General features: G+C 38.3%; 1 protein-coding gene across 1 annotated transcript in view; it reads left to right on the top strand.

Moving 5' to 3' along the window:
* Window positions 1–17,649, top strand: part of LOC122804848 (cytohesin-4-like) — a 290,854-nt gene extending 273,205 nt beyond the window's left edge. Inside the window, exons 2-4 of the mRNA XM_044075049.1 lie at window positions 5,446–5,528; window positions 5,645–5,709; window positions 17,520–17,649. Coding sequence (XP_043930984.1) covers window positions 5,446–5,528; window positions 5,645–5,709; window positions 17,520–17,649 — 278 coding nt within the window. The remainder of the gene's footprint in view (window positions 1–5,445; window positions 5,529–5,644; window positions 5,710–17,519) is intronic.
* The last annotated feature ends 743 nt before the right edge of the window (window positions 17,650–18,392 follow it).

An 18,392-nucleotide genomic window follows, 5' to 3' on the forward strand; every position in this document is an offset into this window, starting at 1 on the left:
ACTATAGTCGTCTAAGAATGTAAGAGTCATAGATAAGTCAAAAGCACAGCTGTTCTTGTAAGATGACAGTATATGACTGCTGGGATCTATAGGAAAAGACAGCGTGCAGAAAATGGGGAAAAAAGGGGGTGATGATGATGTTGCTGCTGCTGCTGATAATGATTAAAATGACCAGGGCATTCATTCTGGATAGTTGTTTGACTGGGCAGTCTGGTTTCTCTGACTAACTGCAAAGCCTTTTCTGTCTCAGTCTAATACTTATTTTTTTTGCATGTAAAGTTAATCTGATTAGAGGTGGCATGGTCTAAGGGTGCATGGTGACCCTTCACAGAGTATGAGTACTTTGAGGTCCTGGACTTGGTTCCAGAAATGCGATTTAGGCTACATGCAGAATGCTCTCAAGAGCCTTAAGGTTGTTTTATTAAGCCTACATGCCTTGGGTCCAATAATTCTCCAAACTGTGTGTTCATTTCTGAGTACAAGTATTTTGTTAATAATGCTTAAAGAGGCTTTAACCAACTCATTTCTCAAGAAGCCACTCTTGATACAGGCTGTAATATTTCTGCCTCATCTCTAACTTAAAAGCAAGTTTATTGAAAAAGTGATCTTTCCAGTGTGAAACTATACCCTCCTTGCTCCTTACTAGTTTGCACTCAGGACCTGACACAGTACTAACTATACTACACGAGGGTGGTTAATGATCTCCTGTGGAAAATTAAAATAATGCTGTTATTCAGCATTGGTCCTTCTTAATCTCATAATTGCATTTCACACTGTGGCCATGGGATTCTGAAAAAAAAACAGCAGGGAACTTGGTGTGGTCTTTCTGATGCAATCTTCAAAAAGCTTGTCGTTTACTATTTGGGATCACACAGATGGTACATTTGGATAGTAATTTCTCCTCTTGTTTGCCCCTGTGATGTAAAGGTGCAGGGCTTCATTGGTGTGCCATTGTGAAGCCATTGTTGTTCATTGTTTGCACTAGGTGAGACCTTCTGAAGGAGCATTGCACAAAACCAGCTGTATATGAAGGCACTTGGCTATGTCCCACCACACATTATACTCAACTACATCAGTCCTTCTATCTGGACCACATGCTGGTTATTGGTTCCTGCAATGGTAGTTTGGATACCATCATAATATCGATAAGAGTAAAAACTGAACGAATGACTCTTCATGCTGCCCTTTTTTCGTCCATATCCTACCAGCATTTGGATGCAACATACCTGGTTAAAAGGTTATGAAATGATGTGGTCAGTTTGTTCTGGCAGTCAAACTCCTTAAAACTGCTTCTGTGAAGTGGAGCTATGGCCAGCACTTGGAAAGAAATATAGTCTGTAACCAAACTCTCAGATGAGAATGCTGCAAGAAAGCTTCTTATCACAGCCTTTTGGCAGGTTATTTTCCCTACTGAATAACACTACGGTGATGTATCTGACAGATGCAAGTAGCTGACTGCACAGTGATTTAGAAACTAAATGTGTATGAAATGCACTTTGAATTACTCATACATTTACCTATATGTGACTTCTTCTTTGTGGTTTATTGCAGCAAGTTCTGAAGCTGGTTTTATATCCCAGTTTGAAAAGGATTTAGTGTTTCTTTGCAGTCTGGGTTCTGTTACACAGATATTTAGTGTATCATCCACAATAAATAATGCCCTTTCATGCCCAATACAACGTGAACAGATTGTCTACCAAGTTGTGGCTCTGCTGCAGTCTGTAGATGCTTCATTATTATGTTAGGTGTGCAGTATGTAATGTCCACCCTATCAAGAGTGAAGAAACCAGTCTTTAGATACAAAGTCCATGTTAATTTATGGGGGAAAAGTGCTGGAGCTCCTGTCTACTGTACATAATACAGAATCTGGAGTGTGTGTGTAGGGGGGTGTTCCTGCTGATCAGTTGTGATTTAAGGGTGAGATAGCTGTTGGTAAGCCTGCAAAGTATCATCTGATGAACATCAAATTATACTTGTCTATATTGTTACAGATATGCATATTCTAGACTCTTCAATACTGGATTACTACATCTCCCTTTATCTGGCTTATTTTTTCAGAACTCAAGTGCCTTCATCAGATATAGAACCCTGCAGCACGTTTGGAAGGTTATTCTTCCAGGGTTGAACATATTATTATTGTGTTGTCGAGTCTGCATTTGCTTCCAGTGGCCTCAAGGATTGTATACACAGTAATTTATTGTACATGATGTAGACCTGACCTACCTGAAATGTAGATGGTGCTTTTTCAACCATCTCACTCAGTCTGCTAAACTGCTATAGGAACACTAGTGATTCCAAGGATGCACTTACAGTGTAATAGCTGTTTTATTTTTAATTCTAAGTACCTTAACCTTCGAAACTCAATACCACGTCATATCAGGGACAATGTCACATGTGAGCACTTTAAGAGGTCCCTCAACTGATACATTTTTTTATTCTGCATGCAGAAGCTGTTTTTAGTTTGATTATTTATTAGGTTATTATTTATTAAACTGATATATGAGTTACATGATTTTATGTTTAGTTGCATTTATTGTGGTTGCATATTTTTCTATGTTTGTGTAACATACTTAGGTTTAAACACACAAATAAAAGATGAGCTGAGTGAAGTACAAGGATTTATATTAATTCATCAGTGTAGAGTTACATTGAGAGACGATAACATCAAACAGGAATCATCGCACTCAAAAGGTTCCCCCAAACTCATCGAATACACATACAAAAATAAAAAAAATAACAAAAGCAGCACTTTTATATGGGGCAAGTTCCCATGCATCCCCAGTCCTCTGCAACTTTAAAAATACGACCTCCAGAATTACACAATAGAGGAAGAGACAAATTCTCTTACTCCACCATATGTTAATCTCAGAAATAGCAGCCACCCTACCAAACCCTAACAGTGTAAGTAAAGAGAACACAACCATGAACTTATGCTGCTGCAGTTCCTATACAGCAATCAAAGAATTAATCTTTGATTAGAAAGTTGGAAAAAGCTGTCATAAAGAAAACAATGACACCCCTTAACAGTCAAAGTAAGTATGATCTCGCCACATGAGATTGAAGAAAAAGTGATCAAATAGGCAACGTATCAAACGCTACCACAACATACTCCTACACACGCTACTGTCAGAAACACATAAAAACACAATCCCAAACATATACACACTACCACAAAGCAACACAATATCTAACACAAATCAACAAACAGATCAAAACATGAAAAAGGGTATTCTCTGCAGAGAGGAAAGCCCCTTTTCACCCCAACCCCCCCCCCCAATTTTATAAATACCAACTCTGCAATCACACAACAGTGGGGGAAAGGTATATTTCCATTCACAACCAGTCACAACAGTACCACCATTTTTCACAAAACTACATCGTTTTCCAGGTGAGAAAAAATGTAACTACTGATGCCTTCAATAAAATGGGCAAACCTTAATAGGATTTGACAAACTGATAAGTCAACCAATTCAATAGCACCCTTATATGGGTATTTCTATCTACCTACCTAGCTAGCTATGTCAGAATGATATGTATAATGTATCCAACAAGACTAACAGAACTTCAGAGTTATAACTTTGAAAGGTTTAATATTTGATTGTCTAGTTAAAACAAAGCTAATTACCCTGCTTCTGTTTCACTACTGACCTTGATGGACACATGAATCAGCTCAGCAACATATGAATCTTAGCCATCACACTTGTAAGTATGTACATTTTCCATCTGAGGAGTTATATATTCCTCTTTGAAACTGAAATAAGCACAGACTGAGTATTGTGCTGAGATTCTGGTATTCAGGTTTTCGTCTAAATTGTTAAAACAAACTATGACAGTGAATTATACATGCATAGTTACCACAGTTAGATCCTACTCATCTGATGTACTGTCTGTATTCAGTCTGCATTCAGATTTAAAGGTAATTTGTTCAGCAAAAATAGTCACAACTAAAATTCTTAGAATTTGCTTACTAATAACATTAATAATCCTTGTGTCATGATCACATAATAACCTAGATTTGAACACCCTCCTCACAAAAAAAAAGAAAAGCTGCAAGAAGTTAAGAACAAGTCTAAACAGTACAAATAAATTAAATCATATACATGTCACATTAAAATACACTCCATTCAGTGGCAAGTTTGATGTTTCTCATTTACTTAATTCTCTGTAATCCATGCAAAACTTTAAGGCTATGCTAAAATTATTTTCTGACTTGGTCAGTGTTCTATCCCATTTAACAAAAAAGAAACAAATAAAATAAGTACAATGAAATGGTGATCCATGGATTGAACCGCAGTATAGACAGAACCTGTCTTTCAGGCAGTTCATCTTTCCAGTTTCGCCTGTTACATTATGCATTGGCTTCGATCCTTTAGCGCTTTACATGATTGCTTGTCTGTGGGCATGTCTGCTGCTCTCTGACTCAACACAACTACTGGCCCTTGACACAACTTTCCTCATCCTAGCATATATTCCTACACACACACACACACACACACACACACACACACACACACACACACACACACACACACACACACACACAAAACAATTCAAACACTGACACAAGTAAAGTATAATTTGCCTGTTTCTCACCTTGTTTGACATTTCAGTGGTATTCAACTTCCTCATTATGCTCTGGTGGGGTTAGTCTGAAATCTCACAAAATTTTCTTTAACCATTTGTCTCCCTCACTCAAAAGCAAGATACCACCCGCAGATGTTTAAATGAGTACCAGTATTGCACTCACACCTTATTGGCAACTCAGTAGCACTGGAGATCATGCCCCCTAACAGGGGCAGCCAAAGCCCTGCTCATGCCACCCTAGCTGTGGTACAGTCACATTAAATGTATGATTTCTAGCCAGGAATGCCTACATATCATGATGCTTAGCCCTGTCATCTTTCCCTGTTAGTGGGACCAATAACCTACAGAGACTGCCACAACAGCACTATTGTGACAGTATGGACTAGAATGGTATGAAATGTGGTACTCTAGATAATAAAGGGAATGAATGTAAAAGAAATATTCTTAGGTCTTAAACTGCAGCTGATTTTCTGCAGCTAAAAAAGACTAATTGGAATATAATTATAGTGATAATACAACCAGATTCTAAAAGGAAGCAGTCATTATGAGAACTGCTTTCTAAACAAACTGAAGATCCTGTAGGAGAGACAAGAGCATTTTAATCCCATCTTCTTGGTTCAGAGAGTCAAACTTATGAAAATAATGTTTATTCAAAAGAAAAAAATGTGTAGATACAACTACATTAGGTTATTTAGGAGTAGTACTAAAACATTAAAAATAGTAATAACTTGCTTATTGTGCTACAAGGAGATTTCCAGTGTGTACATTTCAAGATAAGGTGTGGAATATTTATGACTGTGTAGTTTATATTTATAGTGGCATTGACACTTTCTAATATAAGTGCATTTTGCTTTTTCCTAGTTACATTGGACCTAACCCCTACAGAGCAGTTAGAGTTAGAAGGTATCAAAATGCATAAGAAAGAGCTACTAGATGATATCCAGGTAATACATATAAAGTATGTCTTTATTTTTGGGAAAAGATTCCATACTGTAAAACAGTTTTATATCATACTGATCACTTTATCTTAATGTCTTCATGTCCCTTTTGTTTCTAACAGAGGCTAAAAAAAGAAATAGCTGATGTTATAGCTGAAATTGAAGACTTTGAGCACACTGAGGAAAGGTAAGTATTCTGAATGGAAACTGAGCAGTACTATAAAAGATGTAACACCAGTTAAAAAAAGACAAATTCTCTTGTAAAACTGATTCAAACAATACGTAAAATTGAGATACCAAACAATTTATATATCAGGAACTGTTATCAGAACTGCACACTTACCTGACCCACTCCCTAACCCTAACTCACCTAACCCACCCCTAACCCACACACAATTGCACACTTACCTGAACCCGAACCATAACACTCCAACATATCGAACGCTGAAAACAGAGAAGCCACAGCAACGGCCCACCAAATTCTTTCACTGGGAAAGAATTTGATGTCCTGCACCGTCGCTGTTTTCAGCGTTCGACATTACGGGTTCGATATTATAACATTTGATCTTTGTAAGATTCGATGTTATAATATAGACCCATCCTGTGTTGGCTGTATGGACCTTACAGTTAGTCATTTAAAATCACATAGGATAACAGCATTCCTGCTTACGAGGGAGTTCATCTAGAATATTTAGGAATGTTGTGTGATTTTCTGGGGACATGTAGGGGGTTCTATGTCTTGCAATTCTTATAGTTAATCTTATTTAGTATGAGTTGAATCTCCATAAGCTCCACTGAAGGGTATCAAGGTATGTATCTCAAGGTATAGTGGTCCTTAATTAATATGGATATACTACCACAGTTTCCATCAGGTATGAATGAGTGCTTAGCACAAAAGCCAAGCAATGAGGGGGCACTCTCTGAGCACTTAAACTAGGTGGACATGCTCCAAATACAGGAGCACCTCAAGATCCTGCAGTTTGTTGTTTAGACTCCTAGCATTAAGTAAAGCCATGTTGAAATGGTCCAGTAGCAGATTTGTTTTGGAAGTTAGGTTGTAAGGTCCAACAGCTGGAGCATGCCTAAAAGAAGCACAATGGGGTCAGCAAAAGCTTTCACCAATAAGTGAAAGCCTTGCAATGAGAAGTGCAAATGATCCCTGGGGAAGGAAGTATGGTTGTCACGCATCTTATCCCATGCTCACATATTCTGCATACCTCTAGACTGACACCAGCGTTTAACAAGTTGTTAAAGCCAATCATCTTTTCTTTAAATCTCAACATCATTTTAGTGAGAGAAAGATTCCACTCAATACTAGGCTCTTTCCTACATTTGTGGCATGCTATCTCCATAACATGGCTTGCTTTATGTAAACTGGAGCCCGAGGAGAAAAGGTCCCATGTATATGCTCCCCCCCCCCCCACTGCCAACTCCATCCTGGCCATCTAGATTAGGTATTTTCTTCCTTTTCTTACAGTTTGGTGTACTCTTCAGTTTTTTACCTGCAATTATTCATTTATTCAGCATTTTCTGTATAGGCAAGACTGCACTCTGGTAACTGCAGAGGAAACTATTGCATTAAGCCAGGAGGTTGTAGACCCCTAAAGCTATGAAGTGTTCTAGATGATTTGAGGTGCATTTTACAGTTTTTTAAACAACTTTTTCATTCAATGATGGCCTAAATGAAGACCATGATTAAGGAAAGAAATCCAGCCTTACTCCCTAAATTAGCTTTTTTCCTGGATCCTAGATCCTAAATGACTGTACTGTATTGACTGCAGTAGAAATAGCTGTATTAAGAAAGTGGTCCGGGGGTCACTGGATCCTCAGAGGCCATAAGGATTCTAGATGTACTGAGATGCATTTTAGATTTTTTTAAAAAAACTTTTCATCCAATGATGGCCTGATCAAAAAAAAGCAAACAGTATAATAAGTGTGGAAGAAATAACTGAATTAAGCTCTGGGTCTGGATTGTAAATGTTCTAAGGTGTATCTTACTACCTTTCTATCAATCTGTTGATCCAATGATGACCTAAGTAAAAATTATGAGTAAGGAAAGAAAATCAATAATATTTTTAAGAAATACATAAGTTGCATCTAAGTATAAATGCTTAGAACCAACAAAATAGCTTTTCACAATAAACTGAGAAGACAAATACTTGCAAGGATTCATAAATCATGTCAGAGAATAGTACCTGCCTCACTACCCCTCCCCCAAAACAGATAGTCAACTTCTTTATACTACCCTCTGGTGTTTATATTAGGATGAAAGTGAAGGCACAAATGGCCACAGTCATGTATTTCAAGTTGTTGCTGTCATACATATACACAGCATGCCTCTTCACCCCATCCCTAAAAGGCAGCCATTATCTGTGTACCTTTATGATGTCAGACTAGGGTGGGCTACTACTAATCCTCTGTCAAAATCCATACAGCCTTGGAGTATAGGGGCCACCAGTCTCCAGAAGCTCTGAAGGTCCGGATGTTCTAACATCCATTTTGTACCTTATTTTTTGAAAGATGACATGCTAACTCCACACAGACAGTGGCTAGAGTCAGGATTAAAGACACACCCTGGAGCTGTGAGACAAATGTCTTAGACAATGAGCCATAATGTAATTGGTCTAGGATGACTCTCTAAGCTTTGTTGTCACTAGCTGATATTACAGTGCTTACTTTACACTGGGCTTTGCAGGTACTTGACTGCTATGACTTGAATAATGATTTTGAGTTCCTCAGAATAAGATAATTTAGTAATAGTATGTACCGAGGCTGGCATAGGTAAATGATTCCCACAGAACGTGTTTGTGAGGGTGTGGCCTTGAATTTTGCTAGGTACTTATATCTCTCACCAGTAGACATGGCAAGGTAGGTAACCGATCATTATCTCTGAACATCAGGTAATTCTTACACTGTCTGAGTATACCAAGGGCTTTGAGGCTGATAACAGAAGACAGACGATGTGGCATATGTCTGTCCAAGGGTGTGAGGTGTGTCAGGGAAGAATAAGAGAATGTAATCCTGCATCAACTCATACATTAATGTATCAGTTCAAAATAATTAGTAGATGCAGATTAATTAAGGTCTGAGCACTAAGTTAACAGTTTGCAGTGAATATTCTAGTCTTGCCAAGCTTTAAGATCAGTTTTGTGTATGTGAAGAGAATGTAATAGTATTTCAGCTAAGAAATTAATCTGAGCATAACAGTAAATGTAGATAAGAAATTAGGTTCGAGTACCTAAATCAGGTAGACAGTAAATACTTTGGTTTAATCTGACTTTGAGTCTAATCTCACTGTGAGATTGGCTTTAGATATACAACAATGTGCTGCTACTTAATTTTGAAATTTATACAGCTTTAACGAGAAGATGGAGTTAACTAAGTTTTCTAAGAGCAAATTTGAAACTGAAAGTGCCTGCACCTGTTGAATATGGCATTGCCCTCAGTGGGCACAGCACCACCCACCCACTATTAAAATGGAGAAGTAAAAGAACCAATAAGAAAACAGTAAGCACTCCAGCCAGTAATGTCCTCCCCTGAGAAACAGCAAATGGTTATTCCCTGGTATTACTACTTTCAGCAAATTTACATCCTAACCAGAAAAACAACTAAAACTGTAATTTAATGTAAGATTGAATTAAAAGTGGAAAAATTAGTGAAAAGTCACAGGAAATGCTCTTTGTTTAGAAAAATGTGGATACTATCTAATGAAATAACACTCAATGTAACAAAACAGAGGATTTATTAATCACACAAAGAGACAGGCTACTGTAAAATGTACAGAATAATTGATTTTTTACCAAAACTGTAATTTAATGTAAAAAAGTGATAAAACGTATAAAATCACACAGAGAATACTTTAATTAACTAGGGGAAGATGCAATCTGAACAGCCACGTGACTGTTTGAGATACCAAGCTAGCAAGTTAATCAAAGCAAACTTTAAAAAAATTATTAAATGTGGTAAAATAATTAATAAAATAGGCATGCTCGTTCACAAAGACATAAGGAACATGTTAGAGAATGCAGTCCGTATTTGTGATATACTGACAAGGATGATAACCTAATATACCTACGAACTAAGATACTTTACTATGTCAGTTTAACATCAGTGATTTAGATGATTTAGATGCAGAATGAAATTCCGTTTTCTTTATGTGTAACATCATAGCTAAATGTTAAAATACATTTTAAGATGCAATGTTCACAAAAACACTTCAATTGTATCTTAGCTGTTGAAATAAAATGGTCCATTTGTCATTGCATGGGTTTTTGATGGTGAGATAAGGACCAGATGTCCAGCATAGTTTTATGCTAATGCCTGTTGGATGACTTATTAGTTACCCAGCAGCTATATAATCTTAACCTTCAGTAAAACTGTTTTCTTCCCATTTCATACATTCCCAAATGTCCACACTGTTTTGAATATGTTGCCCATCCAGAAAGGCATATCAACATATTCATAATCTACTACGTGAAATATATTGCATTACACCTTGCCCTTTGTAATGCCCTCTGCCAACACATTATCACATGTAATTACATGTCAGTTTTTTTCTTTTTCTGAAAAGATGCTACCTTTGCATTTGTATTGTCTCACTTGATGTACTGGAATTTCAGTACACCTCCCATCATGCCTCATACTTCTTGGATGTGACAGTCTGTTAGCCTTCCTTTGTGTGGTTGCATGTATATTTACTATGTATTGCTCTACAGACTGGACACATACACACACAGAAAGAAATATTTAATGTGCTTAACTTTTTTTACTATATATTTTAAATGTTATTTGTTCTTTTTATTTATTTTCCATTTATGACTCTGTAGGCTTCTTGAACCAGGTGAGAGAGAGAGAGAGAGAGAGAGATACATAGATAGATAGATAGATAGACTGATAGATAGATAGATAGATAGATAGATAGATAGATAGATAGATAGATAGATAGACAGATTGATAGAATTGTATTTCTGTTCATTTAAGAAAGTACTTTTAGCAATTCATAACACAGAACAAACAAGCACTTAGGAGGTCCTACAATTGGATTTCACAATTCATAAGACTGGGTAGCCTCCACCCTGTTATACTGAATCTTAACTTGACTTTCCTTATCAAACCTTGTGGTCATTCTAGATGACTTAATTATCATACAGTCTGATCCATGCAGTCTCAAATTCTGAGTGACTCCAGGATTAGAGTTAAATTCACATCTTAAAGTTTGCATGTGGACTGATGAGATATTTGAAACATAATATACTAGAATGGATACTCACAAAGCATCCAATTTGCTTTGGAGGTCAGTGAATTACACCTTATGCTCAGAGTGGCACAGCCTTTGGGAGATGCATCTGTAGTGCATGTCACAAAGACTTCTACAGTCTATGTGAGAAGTTTTCAAGAGATGAAGTACTGAGTACTATAAACAAATAAGAAAACTTTCAGACCATGATCATTGCAGCACCCCATCCTGAACAAATGAACAGCTGGCATTTAAGAGGGAGGAAGCATTCACAAATATTTATTTATCTATTTTATTTGACATTTGTTAACTGGGAATGTCTGGCTGAGCAAGAGCCCATTTTCAGGGGGGAAAGCCCCGTACAGAAAAATTACATACAGGGTTACAAAACAGTTGCAAACGAGTAACAGTGAATACAGAAGAATTATTAAATACATAGCCTACATCTTAGAAGTTAGATTACATACAAAATACAAGTCAGCAGAGATGTGAAGTTTAATATAAGGTGAATCTAAGTAAGTAGGGATGAAGAGATTCAAAATTCCACTCTCTCAGGCCTCTATGGTTTTAAAACACTACTCATAAATATTAATGAGAAATCAAGTAATGCATTCTGACAGAGAATTCATGAACAAACAACCCAGGACATTTATTAACTGTGTACCATAATTAGCACAATTACCAAATGCCTCCAACCTTCAAACTTTCCTTAAAAGCTCTATTCTCAAAGATTATCTGGTTTTTGTCCTTCCAGGCATTGATGTGCTTAAATTCCTACTGACTGCCACAAGCAAAGTTCTCACTCTGCAGGAAGCCACTGAGGTTCTTCTGTTTAATGGAACCTTCCATGGTCAAGCCACTGCATTAATAATGAATCAAAGACAGCTCTAATATGTCAAGTATATGACCCTTCCATGGTGAAGCCACTGCAATAATAATAGATCAAAGAGTAACCAGCTGTAATATGCCAGATATATGACAAGTGAGTTTGTGACAAATTATTCTCTATGTACAACAGTCATCACATTCCCCACCAAACCTTCTTCACCTGGCCTTCACTGTTTGCTATTAAATCCAGGTTTTGATTATTTCAAGTGATGTTCACTTTTAATCCACTGCATGAAAAAACATGCATGTGTTGATATGGCCTCTTGAAATGGTATAACAGAGTTCACTAACATCCTCTAACTGATGCCTGATACACATACCTTGCACAATACAGCTATGTTACATGTGGACTTCACTTCCACCAGCTATAACATACTGTAGTACTGATGCTAGAAGTAAAGTACCTCTCAAAATGTCACCTGCTTTCACTACACTACACTTTGGTACTTTTGCATAGAGAAAAACAGATCTTGTACTCACTTTCCTCACTTGTCTACAGGAAAATAGTTCTCTATTCAGGCATGTCCAAGGGTCAGCTCCCAGTGTTCTCTCCTGTCTATCTGATGAATCTGGGCATCTTGGGGCAATGTAGAAATTGCCTCATGTACACAGACAACCCTCTCCTCCTACCACCCAACACTACAACCTGTGAGAGATGCACTTATCTAGCCAAACTGGAGGTAAAGCTCTCTCCAATCAAGACTGAACTTGACAGTCAAGAGGAGAAGGTAAACACTTGCACCACACCACACTCATCATATAGTCTCACTAAATGTACACCACCAAAATTCACACATAGAAACACAAAAACATTCACGGAGGATCTCAATAATAATCTGCTCAAGCAACAGAGACCTCCAAAGCAGAAATGCAAGCAACCTCCACCCCCCAACACAACCCAAATGACACATAGCCCACAGACTCAGTGTGCCACTCAACCACAGCCCATAAGGCAAAACAACGTACCCAACACACTAGTCATAGGTGACTCTATAGTCAGGCACACTGATGTCCCACTCACCAGGCTAAACAAGGAGAAGGTTACTGTCAGCTGCTTGGTGGGTGCCAGGATCCGCCATATAACCCACGCACTCAGGTCACTCTACAACAAGTACAAATATGACTCTGTCATTGTCCATGTTGGTGTGAATGACCTGAGATGTACCTCCCTGGACTACATGAAAAGAGACATGGAAGAGCTCTCTGATCTTGTAGCCCAGGCAGGTATGACCCTAGCCCTGAGTAGCATTCTGCCATCACCCAGAATGATGCCGCAGTACAAGGACAAAATGATTGACTTCAACAATAGTCTAAGCTTCTGGTGCCATTCTAAACAGATCCAGTATATGTCTGCCTGGGGTGACATGGTCGACAGACCACAATGCTTTGCCAGAGATGTCCTGCACCTATCACCCCTGGGATTCCGGATACTGGCTAAGGATCTTGCTGCCCCTATAGTGCCTTTTGTAGGCAAGGTTCAAATGACAAATTTACCACAGTAACAGGAACAGGCAAGCAAAAACTGAGGGTGATGCTATTCAATGCTAGAAGTCTAAATCTCAAAATGCACTCACTCGAGGCACTACTTAAAATGGAGAACATCGATATCTGTGCAGTGATGGAGACCTGGTTCAAGGCTCCAGAGAGCACCACTGTACTACCAGGCTATAACTCATACCACACTTTTCGGCCATGTAACCTGGACTGGAACACCAAAGGTGGAGGTGTGTCCATATTCATTAAGGATATCCACACCTCCAGGCTAGTTGCTCAGCATAATGCAGCAGAGGTTATCCAAGTGCAACTATGGGCAAAACTGCAATCCAAATTGTAGCTTGCTACAGATCACCCACCATGCCCCAGGATTCCCACTCCTCTTTTCTTGATGTATTGGAAAATATTAGGGTTCAACCAAACACCCTAATAATGGGCGATTTCAACTACCCCACCATTAACTGGGAAAACTACTCATGTACCAATTCCTTCGCTCAATGCTTTCTGGAATTCATAAACTCCAGTGCCCTGGAACAACTTATCCACACCCCCACCAGGGGCAACAATATCCTAGATCTAGTCATTACCAACATGAGTGACCAGTGTTCCACACCTGAAGTCAATGCCTCATTGGTCCGATCCGACCATAAGCTAATTACCCTAGATATCTACATCCTACCCCCACCCCCCATTAAGGAAACCATGGTAAAACATTTCTCCAAAGCCAACTTCATGCTTCTTAAGACAGAAGTGGTGAACTTCATGACACCCATGCAGATGGACAATACAGTTACGACTACTGAATCCTACACAATTGCACATTATAAGCACTTACATGAGTGCATGGATCATGCTATCCCAAACAGAACCAAGACGCTGTCCTCCAAAAAAAGGAAACCAACCTGTTGGTGCCATAAACAAACTGTACAACAGAAGGAAGAAACTGTTGCAAAAGAGAGTAAAATCCCATGAGTGGAGGAGCTCCCTGGTCAGCCTCAGTAAGAAGCTGCGATCCCTGATAAAATCCTCCAAAGCTAGTTATAAAAACAAAATCGCCACTGATTCTAAAGACAACCACAAAGCATTTTATAGCTATGTCAAGAATCTCAATGGCAACACTCAGATCTGCTCTGAGTTACAGCACAATGGCACTAAATATACAGACCCAACTGATATTGCCAACATCCTGACTGATAGGTTCAGTACTAACTTTACCCCCCTCTCACCCCCTAAAGAGCCCATCTCTATACTGGAAGAATGCAAAGTTCCTGTAATCATGGCTGCACAGGTAAAAACCACACTCTCCAAAGCCAAGAACACAGCATCCATGGGACCAGACAACATCCCAGGCAGCATTCTACATGAACTACAGAACGAACTGGCACCCCACCTAAGTACCATGTTCAATCATAGCCTCACATCAGGCTTTTTGCCTGCTGAATGGTGCACAGTGACGGTTATCCCACTCCAAAAGGGGGGAGTCACCACGGACCCTGGGAACTACCGCCCCATTTGCCTGACGAGCCTGGTCTGCAAGGCCATGGAATGTATCATCATGGAACTTATAAATAAAGACATTGGTAATCTCCAAACTCTGGACCCCACCCAGTTCGGGTTTGTAAAAGGCAGATCATGTCTTCTAAACTTGATAGACTTCTTTGAAGCAGTCACCAAAGCCATAGACAAGGGTAAGGTGGTGCACACAGCCTATCTAGATCTTGCCAAGGCTTTTGATACCATCGTCCACTCTGGAATTATAGATAAACTCACTAAACTAGGTATAAATCTCTATGTCACAAGATGGATTGCCAACTGACTCACTGACAGAACCCACAGTGTGAAAGTAGCAGACTCCAAATCCGACTTCAGACCAGTGACAAGTGGAGTACCACAGGGTACAGTCCTGGGTCCTCTCCTGTTTGGTATCTTCTTCTCTGAAATACAGGCTAACACAGAAGGTCTTTGGCTAATGAAGTTCGCAGATGACTGCAAACTAGGAGCCATAATCGAAACTCCTAACGATGTGGACATCCTACAAAAGGGCCTCACTGAGACAGATGCCTGGTGTCAAAGCCATGGCCTCAAGCTCAATGCCAAAAAGTGCATTGTCATCCCCTTTGGTAAAAACTCTGTACCCATGAACTACAACATAGGCGATAGTATGCTTAACACTGAAAGAGTGATAAGAGACCTTGGGACACAAGTGGACAGTAGTCTCTCCTTTGATAATCACATCGCCACAGTAGTCAGGAAATCCTTCTAAGTGGCACACCTCATCACAAAAGGTTTCTCATCCAGAAAAAAAGAGGTCATTGTTCCCCACTACTCATCACTCATTAGACCTATTATAGAGTACAACACCCCTTTTGGTATGCACCTCACAAGATATCTACAACAACTGGAAAGGCCGCAGAAATACCTCACAAAGAGGATTACCAGTCTCAAACAGATGCCCTACGCAGACCGTCTCAAAAAACTCCAGCTTTACTCCGTCGCATATCACCTACTCAGAGGTGATCTCTGCCTAACATACAAAGCTATGTCAAACCTAGAGCTGTTGGACATGCTCCACTTAAAGAAATCCCAATCCCTCTGAGCTACATGCTTTAGGGAACTAAACCCTGTCACCACAATAAACAGAACAAGCCCGAGGGATAGATTCCTGTCCCAGAGACTTCCCATACTCTGGAATAAACTACCTATCTATATCAAACAAACCTCCTCATTAGCACTCTCCAATAAAAATCTTGATGATTGGATGGGAAATAGGAAATTCACCCTGGGGAACACCTCTGTGGCTCTGCTCGACAGTGGCACAGGAAAATAATTTTCTTGGGTGGCAAAAGCCAGGGTACCTTTTTGGCAGGGCTTGTATAGGCCCCAGGGCCGATAGCCTAGTACCTACCTATGAACCTATGAACTCCATGTGTGACATCACCTAATAACTGTCTGCAAAACTACATGACTACCGACCTCTCCTACTTCATAAACACATATATAATTCATGTGAAAAAAGTCCATATTTTACTGTCTGATAAAGTTATTTAATGCAATTCTCCATTCTATTTTCAATACTCATATTTTCTTAGGAAATTCATTCTAAGGTATTGTCTGTTTCACAGAGGGAAGTGATTACCTTGTAAACTGTTTTTTTCCCCAAAGAACTGATGTGCAGTACTATTATTTGTTAATATTTAATAACTAAAGAAAATTAAACGAATGTGTACTTGTTCTTGGACAAATGTTTTTTATTTATCCACCACTAAATGTTTTTATGGTTTGTTTTTTTTTTTTTTTTTTAGCACAAGGACACTTTTCTCCCAAAGCCTTCTATGTATTATACCTAGTATACACAACACAGTTAACAATTGCATCTGTACTTATGGAATCCTTATAGTTCATAAATAGCATATATGAAAGACAATATATCCAACATTATTTTTTTCAGATTGTATACTGTCAAGGTTTAACGAACAAAATGCAAAATCTTGCAACTAATTTTGTTACATGTAAATTGCCCTGGACTAAATTCATCCTTTAAAGTAATGTAGTTCTCTTGCAGTTTAATTATTTTGTAAACTGTTTGGTATTACATCATTTACCTTAGGTAAAGGAACACAAAGTCAGTCAATAAGTTTGACTTGAACAGGGTGTCGTAACACTTTAAAGATAGGCATCCCCCCATCTTAACATCAAGCACATTAATGCAACAATTGAAGTAAAATTAGAAATGAAGCCTTTACAAAGCAATCAAATTTGTACTTTATTCTTACAGTACAGTATCATGATCCCCCACCGAAACTGAAGCCACATTTTTTGTGACTTCCTGTCCTCCTCACAGCTGCTCATTTCAGTCCTAAATATAATTTTAGCAATTTGAAGAGGAACCACTACATGCTGATAGAAGGAGAAGTGCGTTTTCTGTAAGTCTAATTCACATCAAAGCATAGTATTAACATTACTGCAGTTGTTTTAATGTTGTTATAAAGAAAGCACGCAGATTTCAGACCATGAAACGTCTTTCTGTGGCTGATTCTTTTGGTTACAGTGAACCTAGTGATTATGAGTCCTTAAGGTGAGTTTGGAACCTTCTAGAGTTGGGTCATTTCATTCTTCTGTAATGATTAGCAGGATATGCCATAATACTTATTCCATGCAGATAACACTGCCAATCAATAGTTTATTATTTTATCTATTTGGTAATGCATGGGAACAACATAGTTACGAAGCCATTCTAAAATAACATAATAACTAATTATTCATAAAAAATACACAAGTTTTAGTTTATTTTTTTTTACTTTTTCGTAATTGTAATTATAACAATTTTGCTATGTTTGAATGGAAATATGAAATGATTTTGCTTTTGTTGTTTCTAACAGCAAACAGGTTCAGAAAACAAAACAGGTAGCATGTGGGAAGAAAAAATTCAACATGGATCCCCAGAAGGTAAGTGTTGCCATGACCATTTCTGGTGTGATAGTAGTTGAATATATGGGACCTGATGAATGATTCTTTGTGACAATGTACTCTTATTTAGTGATATATTGGTCAGAGATATTATATGAAACTAAATAGATAAGCTTATTTTATACACTATCATGCTCAGCATAAATTCACTCCTGCATAACTTCCTCAAAATGAAATGTGAAAGAAAACCAGTTACCACTTTTTAGCATATGATTTAAACTGAAGTGGTGCTGACTCAGGATATTGTGAACATGCAATGATTGTACTTAATTATGGTCCCAGTGGGGCATTGCTGGTCAGCCTCTGTTTGAATCATAGAGTCAGTGATGATGTTTGAACATTCCATTCATTGTTAGCTAAAGGAACTTCATGGTTGCATGCAAGTAATTAACCAACTCTCATCCTGGTAATGCATGATGCCATAATTAAATGCTGATGTTAAAGATAACCATTAGATATGTATCTTTTGACTGCTTCTCAGCAAAGTAAATCCAATATAAGATAATTGTTGCAAAGTCTAATGATTTTAAAGATGCCATTTAGCACCACTCAGTGGATGTCTACTAAAAGGAAAAATACACCTACACTGATGATACGACTATATAATCAGTGTAACAAAACATTATATAGTAATCCTGAAATGCCTATACCCAGCATTAATTAAGCATGTTTAAGGCCATTTTGTAGTATATTGTACTAAAAATGCACAGTTTTCAAATTTTCAGCAGAGCTAAGCAAGCTGGCAAAATTCGAAGTTCAGCACTGCCACTTTGAAAAGCCTTGTC

This window comes from Protopterus annectens, chromosome 1.part0 (genome assembly GCF_019279795.1).
Source record: "Protopterus annectens isolate FY-2018-M chromosome 1.part0, PAN1.0, whole genome shotgun sequence".
Classification (NCBI taxonomy): Eukaryota; Metazoa; Chordata; order Ceratodontiformes; family Protopteridae; genus Protopterus; species Protopterus annectens.